Below are 19,727 nucleotides of genomic sequence, written 5' to 3' on the forward strand. Positions count from 1 at the left end.
AGCATTTTAGAAGCAGAATTCTGTGGCAATTCTTGTTAGAGTGCTGTCAGGCCAGCTTGACTCCCACCCCAGTATCCTGAGCCTCTCCAAACTGGGGCCTCTTGACCTCCCTTGCAGGTGTAGCCCAGTCCACAAAAGGCTGAGCTCAGGGATTCAAATCGAAGGCGTCTATGTGTGCCCTGAAGACCTTTATCTCCTACAGCTGCATGGCTGAGATTGCTGAAAATCAAACACAAGTCACCTTGACTGTTACAGATGCCCAGATATCTGGTTAAACATTATTTTGGGGTATGTCTGTTTGGGTGTTCTGGAAGAGATTAGTCCTTTCCTGTAATGCCTGGATTACAAATGCAATTGAACTCCCAGCCTGCAGAGTGTCTACTATTAAATGAGAGTACTGACTGGGAAAGAATGGGATCCTGTAAGTTGGGCTGGGGATGTGGAGCAAGACCCTGAAGAAACTAGGGGCACTAGTGAGCCCCTAAATTGACAAGTCTTCTTTGCCAGAGGAAGAGGCCTCCCCGCTCCCAGTGGTATCAGCCTCTCCACTCAAACAGTGGTACTGGCCTTTCCACTCAATCAGGATTCATGCATCCAGGAATCCTGTGCTGGTGGGAACGATCGATCCTAACTACCAAGGAAAAATTGGACTACTACTCCACAGTGGAGGTGAGGAAGAGTATGTCTGGAATACAGAAGATCCAGATCCCTTAAGAGTGTCTGTTACTATTACCATGCCCTATGATTAAGATCAATGGAAAACTACAACAACCTAATTCAGGCAGGATTACTAACGGCTCAGTCCTTCAGGAATGAAGGTTTAGGTCACCCCACCAGCCAAACAACCAGAATCAGCTGAGGTGCATGCTGAAGGCAAAGGAATACAGAATGGACAGTGGAAGGAGATAGTTATAAATACAAGTTACAATCACGTAACCAGTTATAGAAATGAAGACTATTAATTGTCATGAGTACTTCCTCATCTTGTTGTGACTCCATGTGTGTATGCATGCGTGTGTGTATGTGTGTGTGTGTGTGTGTGTGTGTTTGAATAGTTTCTTTTTTGTGTGTGTGGATGACCGTTGCGGAGATCCAAACCCTTGACCTTGGTGTTAGCACCATGCTCTAATCAAAAGCCTGATATATGTGTGTGCGCATATGAATATATATATATATATGTAGAGAGGCTGATACCACTGGGAGCAGGGAGACCTCTTCCTGTGGCATAGAAGCCTAATCAGAATTTAGGAGCTTGATGCCCCCAGTTTTATCAGGGTTTTGTTGCACATCCCCAGCCCAACTTACAGGATCCTGTTCTTTCCTAATCAGTGCTCTCACTTTAATAGTAGATACTCTGCAGGCTGGGAGTTCAATACATATATATGTATATGGATCTCTTTGTTTACTTTCCTCTCTTATTCCCTTATCATGCAATATAAAAAGATGGACTTTAAATCATAGTATTCAAATATTGTTAATTTTACACCATAGTATTTAAGTTGTGGGATATTAACGAGGAGAGCAAACATTACTCAGGGACTTTACCTCCTCTTCTGGGGAAGGGATAGTGCTTTACAGTTGTATACAGCATAATTAGTTGTATGATATTAAGTGAAATTATGGCCCTGTTGTTGTCTTTACTTGGAGATTAAATGTGGTTTAAGGAGATGCATATGCATGCCAAGTTGACATAGGAGGGGCTTGTGATGATTAATTTTATGTGTCACCTTGACGGTTACAGATGCCCAGATATCTGGTTAAACATTATTTTGGGGTATGTCTGTTTGGGTGTTCTGGAAGAGATTAGCATTCGAATTGGTGGAATGAGTAAAGCAGATTGTCCTCCACAATGTGGGTTGGCGTAAGTCACCCTTTGAGCGCTCGAACAGAACAAAAAGGTGGAGAAAGGCTGGATTCTCTATCTCTGCTTTATTGCTTGAGCCGAGACATCCGTCTTCTACTGCCCTTAGAATGGGACTTACACCACTGGCATTTCTGGTTCTCAGGCCTTCAGATTTAGAATGAAATTCACACCATCAGCTTTCCTGGATATCCAGCTTGCAGATAGCAGATTGTAGAACTTCCCAATCTCCACAATCTCATGAGCCAATTCCTTATAATAAATCTCATCATATATACATATATATATATATATACACACACACACATACACACATATATATATATATATACACACATCTCCTATTGATTCTGTTCCTCTGGGGAACCTCTAATACAACAGAGAATTAGATGATTCTTATGAAAATGAACATACACACCCAGTGTAAAACAAAGAAGTTAACAAAGTAAGTACTTAAGGCAAGAAAGGGCTCACCTAATTTTAAGCTCACATCCCACTCCACTATATTTCTCAAGTGTATTTTCAGAAACCACAGCACTCTTAACACTGTCTTCCGCTGTGTCTCATGAGATTCCCCAGTTGGCCACATACCTGCCCTTTTATGATTCATCCTGGTGGGTTTGCAAAATGCATTAGCTAGGTGTCTGGTCCTTCCCTTCCTTTATCTCTGTCTCCCAAAGAATCCCACATTGGTTTCTTCAAGGACTTCCAATTGGTCTCCAAACTTACAGGTCTAAGCAGATTGGATTTAAAGTACGGGGTCAGCAGTGAGCTTGATCTGACTTTTCTAGAGCTAAGGTTGACTTCCTATAGGTACAACAACCCAAGAAATGCAAACTGGTTCCCTCTGTTCAGACTTGGAGGCTAAATGCCAGTGTGAAACTGAGAAAAGTTGGGGTGGTTAGGCTAGGACCTTTTCCTTAATCTAAGTAGTTCTCTTCCCTGTCTATGGAGCAGTGGAGATGGTGGCTCCAACCAGGGAGAAGCACATAATTTAAAAGTGAAGAGCACATGCACCTTCCTGACTTCTTACAGCACATATTTCCAATTTACCAAGTGGCTGGAGGTCCTCATCCTTCTTGGCTGTCAACATTTAGAGATGATTCTTTTAAAACATACAATCTAAACAAGGTGTCTCAGATACTTACTTCATAGCATAGCATTAATTTGAATTTAGTTACTTCAGCAGTATATAAATTAAAATGCCAAAATAGTTTTCTATTAAGCATTCAACTTTTCCTTTAATGTCTGCATACTTCTGCTACAGAAGTTGACCTCCTTGGGCCAAACGTTTGGTACGATTTATGCTAAACCAGTTTTGTTTCTGTAAAAAGTAGATCTTTGTTTATCATGGCTGTCCTTCCTTCCCTAAAAGGCAAATAAATAAAACCCACCAATTAAAAGAAGTTGAGTTGGGCTGGCCAGTTAGCTCACTCGGTAGGTAGAGCATGGTGCTGATAACATCAAGGTTAAGGGTTCAGATCCCTCTACTGGCCAGCCACAAAACAAGCAAACATATTCTAAGCATAGGATTGACTGTTTTGCTCTGGATAGTCCCACAAGCTAGCTGATACCTAAACACAGCTGGTTATAAAAGTCACAGAAAATTTTCATCCCTTTCCTACAATACCAAAGTTCTTCCAAGGAAATAAAAATCTGAGCATATAGTGTAAAAATAGCAACCCACTAACTTTACTCCCTCCCCAGGGCTGCAAACTTCAAAACAGGCTGTAATTCTTCAATTACTGTAACTATAAATGATAAACTACTAACAATAGAGAAAAAGAAAACAATACTAAATGATACCTTTAAACTTGCCAGGAGAATGCAAAACACTTAAAGGCTTTGTGTAACCAGTAGTTGACAAAGATTTGTGAATATAAAAAATAATCATATGGCAGATTTTACTTTTGGCTCAATTACCTTAAATTCTGTAAATGTGTCCTCACATCAAAGTGGGGGTGACAAGACCACTCACTGGAATACGGGAAGACAAATCCTAGAAGGTATATAAATGATTAAATAAAAACCCTCATCCCTTTTCATTCCAGCTTATATGATTTAAAATGTAATATATTCATGTAGTAGTAAACGTTTGTTACTCTCTAGTCACATTTCATCTGGACGTTGCTAATTCATGGGCTAAAGAGTCAGAGAAATGAAAATGGATCAAAAAGCCCCTATAGAGTCGTTTCTAAGATTCTGGATTGAAGTATCCACACACGAGAGTTTCAGACCTTCATAACCGACTGCCTGCTCCATCTGTATATCTATAAGGCACATCAAGCATGATGTGTCTAAAGCAGAGCCCATTATTTTCCGTCTCCATCTGGTCTTCCAGGATTCCCCTAACTCACTGAGTGGCATTAGCTATGCAAGCCAAAAACCTAGGTGTCATCCTTGACTTATCCCTTTCCCTACTCACCCAATCCCAATCCATTAAGTCATGTCAATTTTATCTACTTTATCCCTCTGGAGATCGCCACTGCCGTTACCATTACTGCTCACCTACACTCCTGCAGAGGTCTCCTGACTTCACACTATCCATTCTTCACACTGCAGCTTCTGTTTTCTACTAAAACTTGCAAATGTTATGAAATAGTTTACAAACACCAAAGCAAAAAACATATATGTACACTATAAAGCATAATAAAATATTCATGCACCCAACACCCAGGTAAAAAAACATCACTGTCATCAATTTTTTTAATGCAAATATGACCAAATCACTCCCCTGCTTAAAATCCGTGCAACTCAGCCATACTGGTCTGGCTTCCTAGGCTCTGACTGCTGCTTCTTTTCTCAGGATATTTGCTGTTCCTTCTGTTTAGAAAATGCTCTCCCCCCTTCATTCTCCACTCTTTTAACCTCTCTTACAAAATCCTCCTCATAGTACCCAGGATTTTCCTTCACAAGCACTTACCACATTTGGAATGACTGATTGTTACTAGACTAGAAGCTCCATGTGGGCACAGACCATATCTTTTTTGCAGATCTTGTAGCCAGCATAACACCCTGACACCAGTAAATGTTTGCTAGATGATGAAAGGAACTGCCTGAGTTGTGGAAGGGGGACAGGAGAAGGAAAAGAAAAAACAAAAACCTTTCAGAATTTCCTAGGTAGTACTGCCACTTCATATGAAAAGTATCATTTCTCCCCATCAGTGAATCCTACTTTTAATGAATCTAGCCTGTGGGATAGTATATCTCATATAAGGATTCCCTAATTTAACTGCTTTGGCCTCTGATATGCTTCATGAACACAGCAATCTTCAACCAGTGGGTCTCTCCATATTAATTTCCACTCATTTAGTTACAGCCTATGTGCAATAGCCCTTAGGACTAGTGGTTTTAAAGTTCACATTTTAACTCTGATCTGGTTCAAGAATTTGTCCTTGGAATCAAAAATTAAGAGCTGAGTAATTATCCTTTGCTACAACAAAGCTCAAAAATTTTTAACTGATTAAGAATATATACACTGTGAAATAAATGTTCTAGGTTGTACATTTGAATGTAAAATATGAAATTCACAAGTACTTTTTGCCATGAATCAGCTGTGAGCCAAGAAAAGTCCCTTAACCATTTTTATTTACATCATCTTAAGTATCTTAAGAAGCTAAAATATAAAGTGTTTATCACTTATTTAACTAGAAACAAAGTTTTACTCTTAAAAGTCAGAAAAAAACTATTCTTTATGTATGGAATGAAGTTATTTCTATTTATCTTACAGGCTACATTACATATGTAAATTATATTTATGAGGATGACGGTTTTAACTGGGATTTAAATTTAGGCTCTGCACTTTATGACAATGACTCCTACAAAAGTCTTCTCATTTAGTTTCCTAATCTATGAGATAAACATTGCCTATCTAATAGGACTACCTGAAGATTAAACAAAACAATCTACGTAGAAGCACCTTTATAGTTTACACTCAATAAAAGCTAAAAAAATAATGAACAGAAATGTTATAATATTGAAGCATATACAGGTTATAAAATCCTGAAGAGATACTAAGTTATAAATAGAATAAAACACAACCCCTAGAGTGTTTAAAGTAAAGCAAACTGTCACAAAATACTTGACTAAGCCCTAGAATAAATCCGCACCTACAGGGGCTGGCAGGTTAGCTCAGTTCGTTAGAGCACGGTGTTATAACACAAAGGTCAAGGGTTCAGATCCCCATACAGGCCAGCTGCACCCCCCAAAAAGCTGCATCTACAGTAGCAATTAAAATATCTGGTTTCAAAGGGAAAGGACAGAATGGTGTTGACAAGGACTGCATGTTGTCTGGCTGTAAAATATATCCCTGACTCACATGTGTTAACTACCTTAGTATTAATAATTTTTTAAATACTTCTGAAAGTTTTGCTAATATTATATCTGTTTTCTGTGATAAAAGCACAGAAAACCCTCCTGTCCTTTTTCTTTCTTCTTCATACCTCTGATGTGTTTTGTCCACAGCTAGGGACCATACTGCAGGGCCTGCCAGGCTAGTACCCTGTGCTGTGCGCTAAGGCTTCCTGCAATATGGCTTTCCATCACCTGACCTAACTTGACGTGACTGTGGCTCTTCCCTGCATCCTCCTCAGGGGAAGGTGTGGGCTAAAATGAATTCTAACCACTGCTTCCTCTCTGGATGGTGCACAAGCTTGTCTGCAACATGTTTCCTTTCAGGCAAAATGAGGAAAAGATGTGAAGAAAACTCTTGTCAGTCATTTCTGTAGACCTCAGCACAAGTATTTTGTCCATTTTTCAATATAATATATTTTCTTGACAATTATATAACAGGATAAGACTTAATTTAACATTTATAAATATTTAAGAAAAAAGAAATCAATTTGGAAAACTTTATCAACAAGTTATCAAAACAAGTGTTTGTTTTTTGAAAGTTAATGTACAATATTGTATGGTTTGCCATTATTTCCTCTCTAGGAAAAAAGGTAAAATGATAAATACAGTATATAAATCATTATAAGTTCAGTAGATTTTTAAAACACTTAAGAGACACAAGTTAGAAAAAGTGCATTTGAATAAACCAATTGTAAAAGCCACTTTGCAACTGTATGAGAAAGTTAAATATGAACCACATTATATGATACTAAGTAATTATTGTTTATTTGTTAGCAGTAATATCACTGTGGTCTTATTTTGATTTTCTTTTTTTAAAGGCCTTATCTGTTAGAGATACAAAGTGAAGTATTTTAAGTGAAACAATTTGTGTGGGATATGCTTTAAAATATCCCAGCTTTAGAAACAAAAACTGTGTTGGGGAGGTGAATAGATAATGAATACAATAAAAGAGTATGCTAAACTGCTATTTATATAATAAGCAAAATCATGGAATTTTATATGTCTATATAAGCGGCACCTGGTGTAACATACAATACAGATTTTTCTTATAGGTATTTAGGTTATGCATTGCTAAACACACCTGTGACTTACCAGAGTGAATCTAGCATCTAAACCATTAAAGGACAGGTGGTAAGGGTAAGAGGTAGGAAGGGAGTATGGAAGAAATACGATGGCATCACAGGATTTCCTACAACTCAGGAAAGGCAATAGAGCTGGGGGATTAGTCTGCACTAGAATTAATGTATTATGAAAACAGAAGACAGTCTTTCAATGAAAAACTCTTTCTACGCCAGACTTGAGGTCACCACATACTCTCCTCATTCTTTGTTTCTGTGGTGTATGTACATCACCAGAAACTGTTGATAGAATTATATCCTCAATATTCAAAATGCTTCTATCCAATGCAGTCCTAATTCATAAAAATAAAGCACTCTTTATGTTGAATGCATTTTTATGTATTCAAGAACAATAAACTAGACATCTGTCATGTAGGATTTCAGTAGGAGTACAAGTGAATCAAAACATTCAGATAAAAACGCAACTAAAGCTGCATTAGCTGCTTTGATGACTCATGATCATTTATATATATATTTTGTAGCCAACCTGATACTCCATCCACATAAAAAAAGGCATTCTATTTCTTTATTTTTTTTTATTTGACAAGCAGCAATATCATGTTTGTCATTTTAATGTAGATACAATTATTAGGTTATCTGTCATATTACAATATTTAAGTTTTTATTTTATGTCCTTTAAGATACATTAAAAAAAAAACAAACACATCAACTGCAAACGTGAAGGGGAGAAAAAGCATGGTACCCAACCAAATTTCCACATTTCAGCAATACTTCACTCATTCTTTTAATAAAGTTTAAGAAATGTCATAATGACATGAGCTTGAAACATCTCTAGGCATTTTCTTTGATGCTCATGACGTGGCACTGGTGATGTTGTAAACAGCAGAAAAACAGGGGCTGCCAAATGACCAAATTATGGAGGCACAGGCCTGCTTTTTCCCACAGGAACACACCAAATGGTGATGGCAACGATCTTCTCACACTCACACTGGAGAGAGACATCACGCGACGTAACTGTACTCATCTGCAGATGCTTGACTGCGCTCAATGTACTGTTTGTCTATCAGAACTTCAATACATTTCTTAATCATGCTGATACTGGGATTAAACCGAGCTCTTGACTGGCTAATCACCTGTGTGAGACAGACATGGAAGTCAAACTACTGCTAGTTAATCAGCTATATATAATTACTTTTAACCAATCAGCTGTAAAGTGCCTGAATTTATTAGGGTTTCAACAGACCCAATTCAATAGGAAAAAGATACTTTCAGTATGAAATTATATTCAATTGAATAAAATAATCTGAAATGGATCGACATGATACAAGTGAGTGAGTGCCATGGACAATATTAAATTTTTTAAACAGAGCAAGGTAGTGCACAAGGGACATGATGGCCAAAAAGTTTTTTATGTAAAGTAAGAAAAAAGCCTAGCATTTATACTGTAAAGGAATTAAAATACAGAACATAGATACAGCAAAATCTAATAATCTTTATACTTAATTAAATGGAACTATTAATTAATTAAGCTATCTAAATACTCAAACACACCCTCAAGCTTCCATTTAACTGTGACTCAACTTCTAGCTCTTAGCTTAAATACCACTTTCTCAAGAAAGCTTTCTCCAGTGCCCCGAGTCAGGACTTTTGTACACATTCTCATAGTACTGTGTATCTTTCTTTCAGTGCATTCTAATGTAACTTAATATTTATATGCATGTTACTTCAATAATGTATTTCTCCCCCATTAAACTCTGAAGTACAAGAGGACCTGCTGCGTCTCGAGCTGCTCAGCACCATGTCTCCAGTGACCAGCCCAGCACTCTATCATGTGGTAGACACTCACATATTCATGGAATGAATGAATATTTGATATGGTCAACTTCCTTCAATAACTGGACAGAAAACTCAATAATTCGGCAAGTCTTAGACCTTTAAATTCAAGCCAGAAAGAATCTGAATTTAATACTGAAATTTTAAGTGCGTACTGATCTTGCTAAGTAATGAAACATTTCTTCAGGTTATTTGGGGATCATATTATTTCTGTATTATCTTTATGAAGAAACAAACCTGATCTGTACATTGATAATACCCTCTACCCTAAGAAGTCTTGAGGATTCCCCCCCTTACCTCCTGAATAAGGGCATTGTGCCGAAGCACTTTTCGTGCTTTCATGATACGAACTATAGCAGCTTGGAGATACATTTTCCGGTCCTCATCTACAGCACTTCTAGTCTGCTCCATTTCCTGTTTTACAGAGGAAAAAAAAAATAGCAAATGAGACATTAAGTCAATGAACTTGTTATTAAGTGATCAATGAGTTCAAATAAATTTCCAATCAATAGCGAGCATCAAACTATACAGCTATGCTGTGCCCAATATCACATAAGCATTGCCAAAACAACATTTACGATGAGTTACATATAATTTCTGGAGTTAAAGTTAGAAAGTTATTAGAAAAAAATCTACACTACTATAACTGTTAACGTAGAGAGACAATACAATAGGACTTAAATGACACAGGGCAATAATTTTCAAGACTGTATCATAATGCCTTTAGATGGAGTTGTGCCAAGTGTAGTAATTGGCTCCAACTGCATTCTGGATCAGGCTTCAAGGAAAAGAGTTGTGAAGGGTTCTACTTGGCTCAAGCAGAGAAGGCAGGAAGGTTGGGCCAGAGAGGGCCTATCCCCATGAAGCTCAAGGAAACACAGTACAAGTTAGGCACAGAAGCAGTCCACATTAACAAGGATCTCATAATAGTTTTTAAAAGATAAAATACAATCCAAATATTAAAAATTATTACTCATTAGTCCAGAGAAAAATGGGATCTTAACCATTTTAGGTTCAAAGTTAGTGGCAATTAATTCATATTTGTCTCCACCATGGGGAAGTAAATTGCTGGAGAGAGGCTGGACATCTTGTATATCTTCACATCCTGCATGGAGCCCAAACATTGCACATAGGAGGCAATCAGGAAACCTAAGTGTACACAGGCTATCCCACACCAAAGCAATAATTGCTGCTGAATTAAAAGAATCAAGAGCAGATGTTCACTACTCATACTGGCTCATCAGGGAGCCGAGACCCTACTCCAGACCTACTAGATCACAATTTGTATTTTAACAAGATCCCCAGGTAGTTCATTTGCACATCAAAGTTTGAGAAACATTTTCTACATGACAACTTTCCTTTGAAAGAAACAAGTTGTGTAACTTTTCCTTATTTTACAAATGAAAAATATGAGCGATTATATTATTTCTCAAGGTGAGAAGGTTTGGAGAGAATGCAAAGCAAAGCGGCACATGTTACTATGGTTTAAGAGCAAATATGACTAAACTACAACACTTTTTTCCTTAGTCACTTGTTACTACTTTTTAAAAATCTAAAATACTAACAGATATTTCTGTTTGATTGCAAGGTTAGTAAATGCAAAGAATAAACCACAAAAGATGTATCATGTTATTAATTTTGATGTGCAAAGTTTTGCATGATCTTAATGTAAACTGAACTTGTAAAGTCCAATGCTTAAATATCTCCAAAAGAAATGACATTAAAAAGCACTTACCTGTGGTGTGTCTTTCTGCATTGATGTAGTAATTTTAAATTTTGTTCTTTTACTGCTGAAGTTCATATTTAATGAAAACGAAGATTCTGCATCAATATCTTCCTAAATGTATTTAAAAATAATACATTTATATTTACCAAAAAAATAAGAGTTAATTGGTAAAGGGACACGAAAATCAATTGCATTGTATATTGATAAATTAAAATGAAAAAATTTAAAAAGTAAGAGTTTACTCAAACTAATATGCCATGAAATTAAATAATGGCTAAGCAAAAAGGACTAAACTCTTGTAATTTTTACATTACAAAGATTATTGAATTTGAGAAAAATAATTGTCTTTTGTCAAATAAGCAAAAGATTTTTCTGATTTTGTCAAACAAGACTTTTCTGATTTTGTATTTGCCAGAGTCTTAATTAGTTTACATTTAAGAATAAACTAATTTCTGATCCAATTATTACATATACTACCTCTTGATAAAATAAAGTCAAGCTTATTGGCTTAAACAAACAGAATTAACATTTTAATTTTTATGAAATATCAAGGCTCAAACTTTTTCCATCCCATTTTGAAAAAGTAAACAACCAAATGGTTTTTAAAATGCTGCAATAATAAAATCCCTATTATAAATAACCTGATTATAGAAGTAAGCTGTGTTTCCAATGTCACAGGAGCTTCAATTCTCTGTGGCCCTGGGGTGATGGAGACAGGCTTTACCCTTCAATCCATGTTTTATTCACTCTTCCAGAAGCAAGTGGCCTTTTCTCAGGTTAAAGTTGTTAAGTCGATTTTTAAAAGCACAACTTCTGTATCAAGCTTAAAAAAGCCACTCATATCATACAATAGAATTTCTCTGGCAGCAGAATCAAGAGGCACTTGGCAGATGGACTAATTCTCAGTAATAACCTAAGAGATTCTGCTAAGGAACTGGAAGATTTGTAATTAAAATTTAAAGTGCAAACAAGATACTTATATTTATTTTGTAAATTTCTGGGCAGCAAAAAGAACATGTTTTAGAAAAAAATTAAACTTTTAAAGCACTAAATTGCTTAAAAATTAAAAATCAATTAATTAACCTTAATTAAAATCTTAACATTAAAAATTTAGTATAAGATTCTATATCCAGAAAAATTAATCACTTCTCAAAAGACCAATTTGAATTTCAGAATATATGCCATTTACAGTTGTTAAAAATTAAATACTATAAAATATAATCTTAGGGATGTCAGCAAAATGAACTGATGAGAGAAGTTTTAAGCTATTAACTTCATCAAAATAAAGATGAAACATCATTTTTAAGAATTTTTTCATATAGGCACAATAATTTGAAGCAGATTTAACCCACATCTGTTGCTTTTTTAGCAATTTGAGAATCTAGAATTATACTATAACAACAGCAGAAACTTGTTACTAGAAAATAAGTTATAAAGAAAAAAGAAGGAATATACTATTGGCTTGTATTCTTGTGATGGATATCAAAATATGTGGTAGTTAATTGTGTCCTGATGTTAAGGCACCTGTGAGCACCTGGGATGGAGTAATACACGTTAAATATGCATACAAATAGACATCAACAGGCTGCCATTTCCTATTACAGAACCATGAAGTTAAATTAATTAAACACATGGGACAAATAACTCAGAATGGTTTATGATAGGCTATAATTTAAAAACCTCAATTAACCAGAATCCTCCAGAATCTTCCAGATGACAATTCTTTTACAATTTTTCAGTAAGTTGTCACAGTACAGGACAAATAAAATCGAACTATAAAGGGCATATTAAGCACCATCTTTCATAGCATTCTCTGTGACTCCTCAAGCTCACGGCTGTAACAAGGTTTTAAATGCAGCTGATTCAAGTGCTTCCCAAAGCACAAAGGGCACTGACAATTACAGCCTTGCTTTTAAAACCAAACATCCCATGAAAAAGCTTTAATGTTGATAATGCTTAAATTCGTTGGAATATTACCACATACCTTTTCTGTATCATGGTTAATCATTTTCACATCAAGTAATGATTTAATTGTTTTTGTCAGTTCCTTTTCATTCATCTGAGTGCTGTCTTGAAGCTCTTTATAGCTGACAGTTTCACTGTTGTTAAAGGCAAGAAGAACTGCCATTTGGTATGTTGTAACCATGGCTACATATGGTTTGCCCAAATAGTTCATTTTAACTTCACCTACAATTAAAAATTGTGACCATTCAAAAATTTGATCATTCTAAGAAACATTTCAAAATTACTTGAATAATTGTTTATTTCAAATATCTTCTCCTAAAGAGTGAACCAAGGACTTATTAAATTGTTAGAATGCCATTCCCTACTATTAATGCAGTCATTTTGGTTTTGTTTTGTTGTTTGGTGTGGGAGGGGAGGTTATTAGCTTTGAGTATGTAGTATAAATCACAGTTAAGCTATCATGACTTCCAATGACTTCAGATTTAAACGTCTTTAAATATTAATAGGAAGACTAAGACAGAAAAAAAAAGAAAAAAAACCCAATAATAAAAGGAGGTGGAGAAGGAGAAACGAATAGACATAGGGGAGAGAATGATAGCCTACTACCAGCAACTACCACCTGTGCTGTCTATAGCTGGTCTATCCCAGGTACGATTCAGGCATACGGGGAGGTCTATAAGCATGTGGGAAATGCTTCTGCAGTTCTGTCTAAATTGTAATGTCTGCTGAAATTTAACAATGCTATTTTGTCTCATAAATAACATTTTTCTTCCAAGTTACTTTCTAGAGGCAAACAGGCAGATCCATTCTTTTGTTGAAATGTTCCCGACTCTAAACTATCCTGGAAGCTATAAAAACTACAGCTGGTTTTAGGCATACTACAGTTCTGCAACATCTGGGGGAGACAGCAGCTTGATATCAGCACACTGAAAAGCTTGTGACAAATAGTACGACACACATGTAGAGGCATACACTATGTAACACTCTGTAACATGTAAAAATAAGTAAATAAATAAAAGAATGATGCAAATCAAAGAACTTCTTCCTAAACATGAAGTTGTGGGTTAGTGACTATAAACCTGCCCATCTGCATTATTTCACTGTTTAATGCATTACAAACTAAACCACCATGAGATCTGATTGTAAAGCTCTTCATTTAAACTCAAGGAAGGTGTATTTTACATGAAATACCCCCGCCAGAGGCTGCATTTTCCCTCCAGGGATAATTCGTAACTCTGATCAAGGTTTTGTGCTTCTTTTATTTATTCATTACATAATTAAAGATATTATAGGACATAAGTTAATTAGTTCACCAACTTAGTTATCACCTCACAGATACCTATGTTAACTTTCATTATCATTGTTACTTATGCCTTGACTTATTTCAGGAAAAAAAAATGGTATTTATAAATATTTTTCAGAATCATTTGATAGGAACACCTAGAGAGAAAAATCCTAATCTCTGAATTTTGATGCAAGGAGGTTTAATATATTAATTAGAATATCAATTCATGTGAAGGGTTTATGTAAAAAATTATCATTAAAAGTATATTAATAACAATTAGTATAAACAGTACTTTAAGGACTCTCACCTCAACATTTAAGTTTGGAAAATGTGGTAAGAAGCAAAACATCACATAAATTGCATTTTATCATTTCTGGAATGCCTACTTAATCATTTGCCAGAAACATTCATAAAATAATGCATCAAGCACTCAGATGATTAAGTTGGACCATCAGCCAGGATGTCACTAATGAAGTATGTGAGGGGTCTCAAAAAGATGATGGAGGGCCGGCCCGTGGCTCACTCGGGAGAGTGCGGTGCTGATAACACCAAGGCCCCGGGTTCGGATCCCATATACGGATGGCCGGTTTGCTCACTGGCTGAGCATGGTGCTGACACCACCAAGTCAAGGGTTAAGATCCCCTTACCGGTCATCTTTTAAAAAAAAAAAAAGATGATGGAAAGATTTGTTGTATGAGTCTCCTGCCACACAAAAATGGTCTTTCACTACCACCAGACCCAAATAGCATTAGGAGATAATCTAAGTAAGGAGCCAGAGCATCATTTACTTATTCTCAAGTTCATTCTACAACCCCTAAAAAGAAGAAAACTAGTTTTATATGCCTTTTTCTTGCTATTTTTCAATAAGTTTTCAGGGATAGGAGTAAATGGACCTATTCCCACTTTTTTCAGCATCATTCTCTCTCTCTCTCTCTTTTTTTTTTTTTGCTGGCTGATAAAGGGATTGAATCCCAGACCCTGGTGTTATTAGCACCATGTTCTAACCAACTGAGCTTGGTTAGAACAGCACCAAGAATGGCCAGCTAGCACCATTGTCTTATTAGTCAGTTCACACCTGAAAAGACTGGGAAAAGAGTGGATGAACATGTGGGGCAGGGAAGGAAACCCCAAACTTGTACAATTCATTTAATTACTGCCATGTAAATAGAAAAGAATGGCAAAAGAGTGGTAATTTAACCTGCAAAATAGGCGACATATGCTGAGACTAAAAACTAAAATAAAACATCTGAAAAATACGTACTTTTTAAAATAAGCCAATCATAATTCAAGTAGTATTTACAGTTACAGGAAATAAAAAGTGAAGGCTGGCCGGTTAGCTCACTTGGGAGAGCATGGTTCTGGTAACATCAAGGTCATGGGTTCAGATCCCTATTGTGGCCAGCCGCCAAAAAAAAAAAAAAGAATGAGCAAAACTCTCTCAATAGTTTCATCCAATTCCCTCCCCCATTATCTCTATCAGCTCCCTGCTCTCTTAGGGAAGAATGTCAGCTAATAAATGTCAAAAGAATGATAGAGTATTACCATTTTTTAACCAGTAATGAAACAACTAATTCAGGCAAGGATCATCTGTGGATGCTAAAACCACCAAGTAAGGTTGTTTCTGGAACAAGGTATTCACATGTATCCTAAGTATCACCTCTCGGATCGCATGCTAATTGGAAGGGGAAAGAGTACCTTTATAACGGAGATATCTGGGGCTTACCACTTTAATCAAGTGACCAAATTAACTATCTGTAATAGTGAGACAATCTGACCTTATGTGCTTCTGATGTCATGTAATATGAAGACCACAGGGCTACCGAAGAAGTATTCTTGCCAATAATACTTAATCTCAATACACAAATAATCAAAGCTTTAGGCCTAATTTCCACTTTACTGAAAGTACAGGGGATACAAAACAAATAAAAAGCATAAATAAATAATCTGACGAATCCAGATCACTGGATATTGTACAAGACAACTGGCCTGGTCTTTTCAAAACAATATGTCAGAGAATGCTGAGGGGCAGGGTGGAAGGTGGGGGAGGGGAGAGAAAGCAGGGAGACATAATAACCAAATACAGTGAGTGCCTTTGATTACATTAAAAGCCATTGAAGTCACGTTGGGGACAATCAGGGAAATCTGAGTATGGACTGGACATTAGGTAATATTAAGACCCCTTACTATTTTTAGCTGTTGAAGTATTTGGAAGCACCCATGAGAAGAATGCAGTCAACAACAGAATCACTACCTTTAAGGTATGTGCAACAATATGACGTGACTTTCATTTTGGCAAATTTACCAGATTTCATCTTGGCAAATAACAGTAACTACCAACACATATAATGATTTACAGTCCACACAATGCTAGCCTGATCTATACTATGTATCATCTGGTAAAGTGTTAACTCCCTTGAGTTCATCATTTCTCAACATATCTTTCAGCAACTGACCTGGGATTTCTGCAGCTTCTTGCTCTGCCACAAATAAAATTTATTTCTATTTAGACACTGTAATGGTTTCTTTTATTTATTTCTTTTAAGATGACCAGTAAGGGGATCTTAACCCTTGACTTGGTGTTGTCAGCACCACGCTCTCCCAAGTGAGCTAACCAGCCATCCCTATATAGGGATCTGAACCCATGGCCTTGGTGTTATCAGCACCACACTCTCCCGAGTGAGCCGCAGGCCGGTCCAGTGTAATGGTTTCTGTTACACTGTCTAGATATATCTTCTCTTCATCAAGTTGTTCTCTAAGCATAATTCTATCCAAAAACCCACTCATTAATCTAGTGAATTTTTCAACCTTTTTTCCACTCAGTATCTCTCACAACTGATATCATAAATTGCTTACTTCTTAAAATTCTTACCTCTGGTGGTACATACACTCTCAACACACTTCTTTGCTGATGCTGGCTAAATCCTATTCATTCTTGAAAATCAAGTTCATCTACCCCGAAGTCTTTCCTCACCAGGACCTTTTGCCACTACCACTCTACACAATACCAGAACACCATGGGCTTGCCTCGCTAGCACGACATTCAAAACACTGGACTATAACTATTTACTTGTCTTTCTTCCAACTAGACATAAGCTTTTTGAGAGCTGAGGCTCTGTATTTTATCTCTGTGTACTTGGCATTTAGAGAACATATGTGTTCCAAGTATGTCTAAGTCGATAAGTGATTTTTACAAAGGTAAGAATGAGAAAACAGGCTCAGAGAAGCTAAGCAACTCACCCAAGTTTACAGAGCTAGTGAGTAGTGAGCTAATAACCCCAGGTCTTCTGATTTTAAATTCCTCCAAATACCACTTTATACACCATTTTCAACCATTTGTAAAGATTCTTGGCTTACAATACAAAAATTAAACTGTTTCTTGGGTTTCATATAATCTGGGAGTGAAGAAATGAACCAGGAAAGAATAACTTTGATTATATGTTTAAGTATGAGTGATAAAGAGTTCTCAAGAAACAGAGACTGAGCAATCAGCTCAGGATCTGAGTCAATGTTTTAAAGAAGTCCTGGAGACTTAGGCCATAAGTGGATACTCCAAAACGGGTATCTTATGGTGTTTGAGAACTTTCTGTTAAATGAATAAATGGAAAAGATTTTAAAAAGTTGGTCAAAGGGTAAAAAAATTCAGTTAGGATAAATAAGTTCTGTAGATTTGTTGTACAGCGTGGTGACTATAATTAGTAATAATGTATTAAATACTTGAAAATTGCTAACAGTAGATCTAAAATGTTCTAGTCAAGTTACAGAAGAATGATAAGTATGTGATAGATGTGTTAATTAGCTTGATTTAATCAGTTTACAATGCATATACATATACACAAAACATCACATTGTACAACATAAGTATATACAACTTTTATTTGTCAATTATACTTTCATAAATCTGGGAAGGAAAAAAAATCCCAACAACTCTATCCAATGATATCACTGATAGCTCATAGGTATTTTCAGTACCTCCAGTTGTTAGAAATAAGAAATAAGTTTAAAAGGTTAACATTGCTTTTCCAGAGGAAGAAACTATTTGGTTTTAATTAAAACACATGCGTATACACTAAAATAAGATAAAATAAACAAAAGACCTCCAAAATTCTGGTTATTATTATGTATCAACTTAGAAATTTAGTATAGTTCAAAAGTAGAAAAAGAAGGTGTGGTGGGTGACAATTTTCAGGCCAAATTCCAGTGGCTTAAACTATGTACATAAATTCTTTCTTTTTTCCTATATATAGCTAGAGTTATTGAACACCAAAAAAGTGAGTGCCTCATTAAAATCACTTTAGGAGACAGGTTAATTATTGCTGAGGTAATGAGAATAACCAAGAGAGTTTAAACTCCCGGAAACAGATATTCATGGGAAATAAGAGCAAATTAAATTCAATTACATTAAGATATATTAGTTTTCTTGTAGAAAACATAATATCTGAAACACTGGTTTTGCAATTTTCTTTTTTTAATCAATTATATTTACTAAATGAGAATAGAAAAAATTCACAACACATGCAAAATAAAAAATCAACCATCAAGTGACCACTTATTAAGAACATCAGTAAGCATTTCTTTATTTCACAAAGTATTAAAAAAATTAGACTGCTCAACTTGTTCAGTAAAGGTAAACTTGTACAAATAATGCCATATATATTACTACCATAATGAGCCATCATATTCTAAGAGGTAAATTAGTCAAATAAATGGCAAGTATCATAATAACTTAGATAAAAATCTCTCAGGTGAGTGGATAGGAAGAATTTCTTAATAAAGGTTGTGGCCAATGATTGGATTTCCTTGTACCATTTATTTTTTTATTTTTTATTTTTATTTTTTTGGCACTGGTTGGTACAGGGAGCCGAACCCTTGACCTTGGTGTTATCAACACCATGCTCTAACCAAGGGAGCTAACTGGCCACCCTCCTTGTACCATTTCTAAGAGATACTAACATATAACCCATTTCTTCCTGTACAAAGGAAAAGTTTATGCAATACACTTTTCAAAGCATAGTTTAGCAAAAACAGAAAATTTGAGTATTTACTTTGGCTAACATCTTTGGGCAGCTTAGAGCAACTGTACACAGTCTACAATCATTCAGGTATTAATCCTACTGTTAAGAAGTGGACCCCACTGTTCGAGAAAAAAGCTAAGGAAATGATTAGACTCTAATCAAAGTTTTCTTAAACTGGAAACTAATTGGGACCTTCTGGAAAAAGCATTTACTACTGCAGTTCATAACAGTACCACAGATAAAAAAATCAAATGATTAGGTCTCCTTGTAATGCTATAATAGTCAATGAAATTTCTGAGGATATCTGGCACACTCAGAGAATAGTTTTTTAGGAGTATCTGACCCATGAAGTCTGAGTTTCTAAATAAATTTTCTAATATGTATAAAAAGTAGTTGCCTACAAAAATATAATAAATCATTATAAAATTCAGAAAAGTTCTTTAAAAGCAGCAATATTATAAGCAGCATAATTATAAAATACTATTAAAAAGTGCTGTACTTAAACTTCATTATCAGTTGTTTTAATGGTAACCAGAAAGGCAGATAGAGGAGAAAAGGTTAAAAACTATAATTAGGCTGTAGGAAATCTGTTTTTAAATTAACATAATCATAA

General features: G+C 35.7%; 1 protein-coding gene across 3 annotated transcripts in view; it reads right to left on the reverse strand.

The window, feature by feature from the left end:
- Nucleotides 1-7,874: 7,874 nt before the first annotated feature.
- CUL2 (cullin 2) overlaps nucleotides 7,875-19,727 on the reverse strand; it is a 99,600-nt gene continuing 87,747 nt past the window's right edge. For all 3 annotated transcript variants that reach the window (XM_063099056.1, XM_063099055.1, XM_063099057.1), the window contains 4 exons: nucleotides 12,837-13,039; nucleotides 10,862-10,963; nucleotides 9,424-9,540; nucleotides 7,875-8,426 (listed from right to left, as the gene is read on the reverse strand). In XM_063099056.1, the coding sequence (XP_062955126.1) occupies nucleotides 8,295-8,426; nucleotides 9,424-9,540; nucleotides 10,862-10,963; nucleotides 12,837-13,039 (554 nt within the window). In that variant the 3' untranslated portion in view covers nucleotides 7,875-8,294. The remainder of the gene's footprint in view (nucleotides 8,427-9,423; nucleotides 9,541-10,861; nucleotides 10,964-12,836; nucleotides 13,040-19,727) is intronic.

This window comes from Cynocephalus volans, chromosome 6 (assembly GCF_027409185.1).
Source record: "Cynocephalus volans isolate mCynVol1 chromosome 6, mCynVol1.pri, whole genome shotgun sequence".
Taxonomy (NCBI): domain Eukaryota; kingdom Metazoa; phylum Chordata; class Mammalia; order Dermoptera; family Cynocephalidae; genus Cynocephalus; species Cynocephalus volans.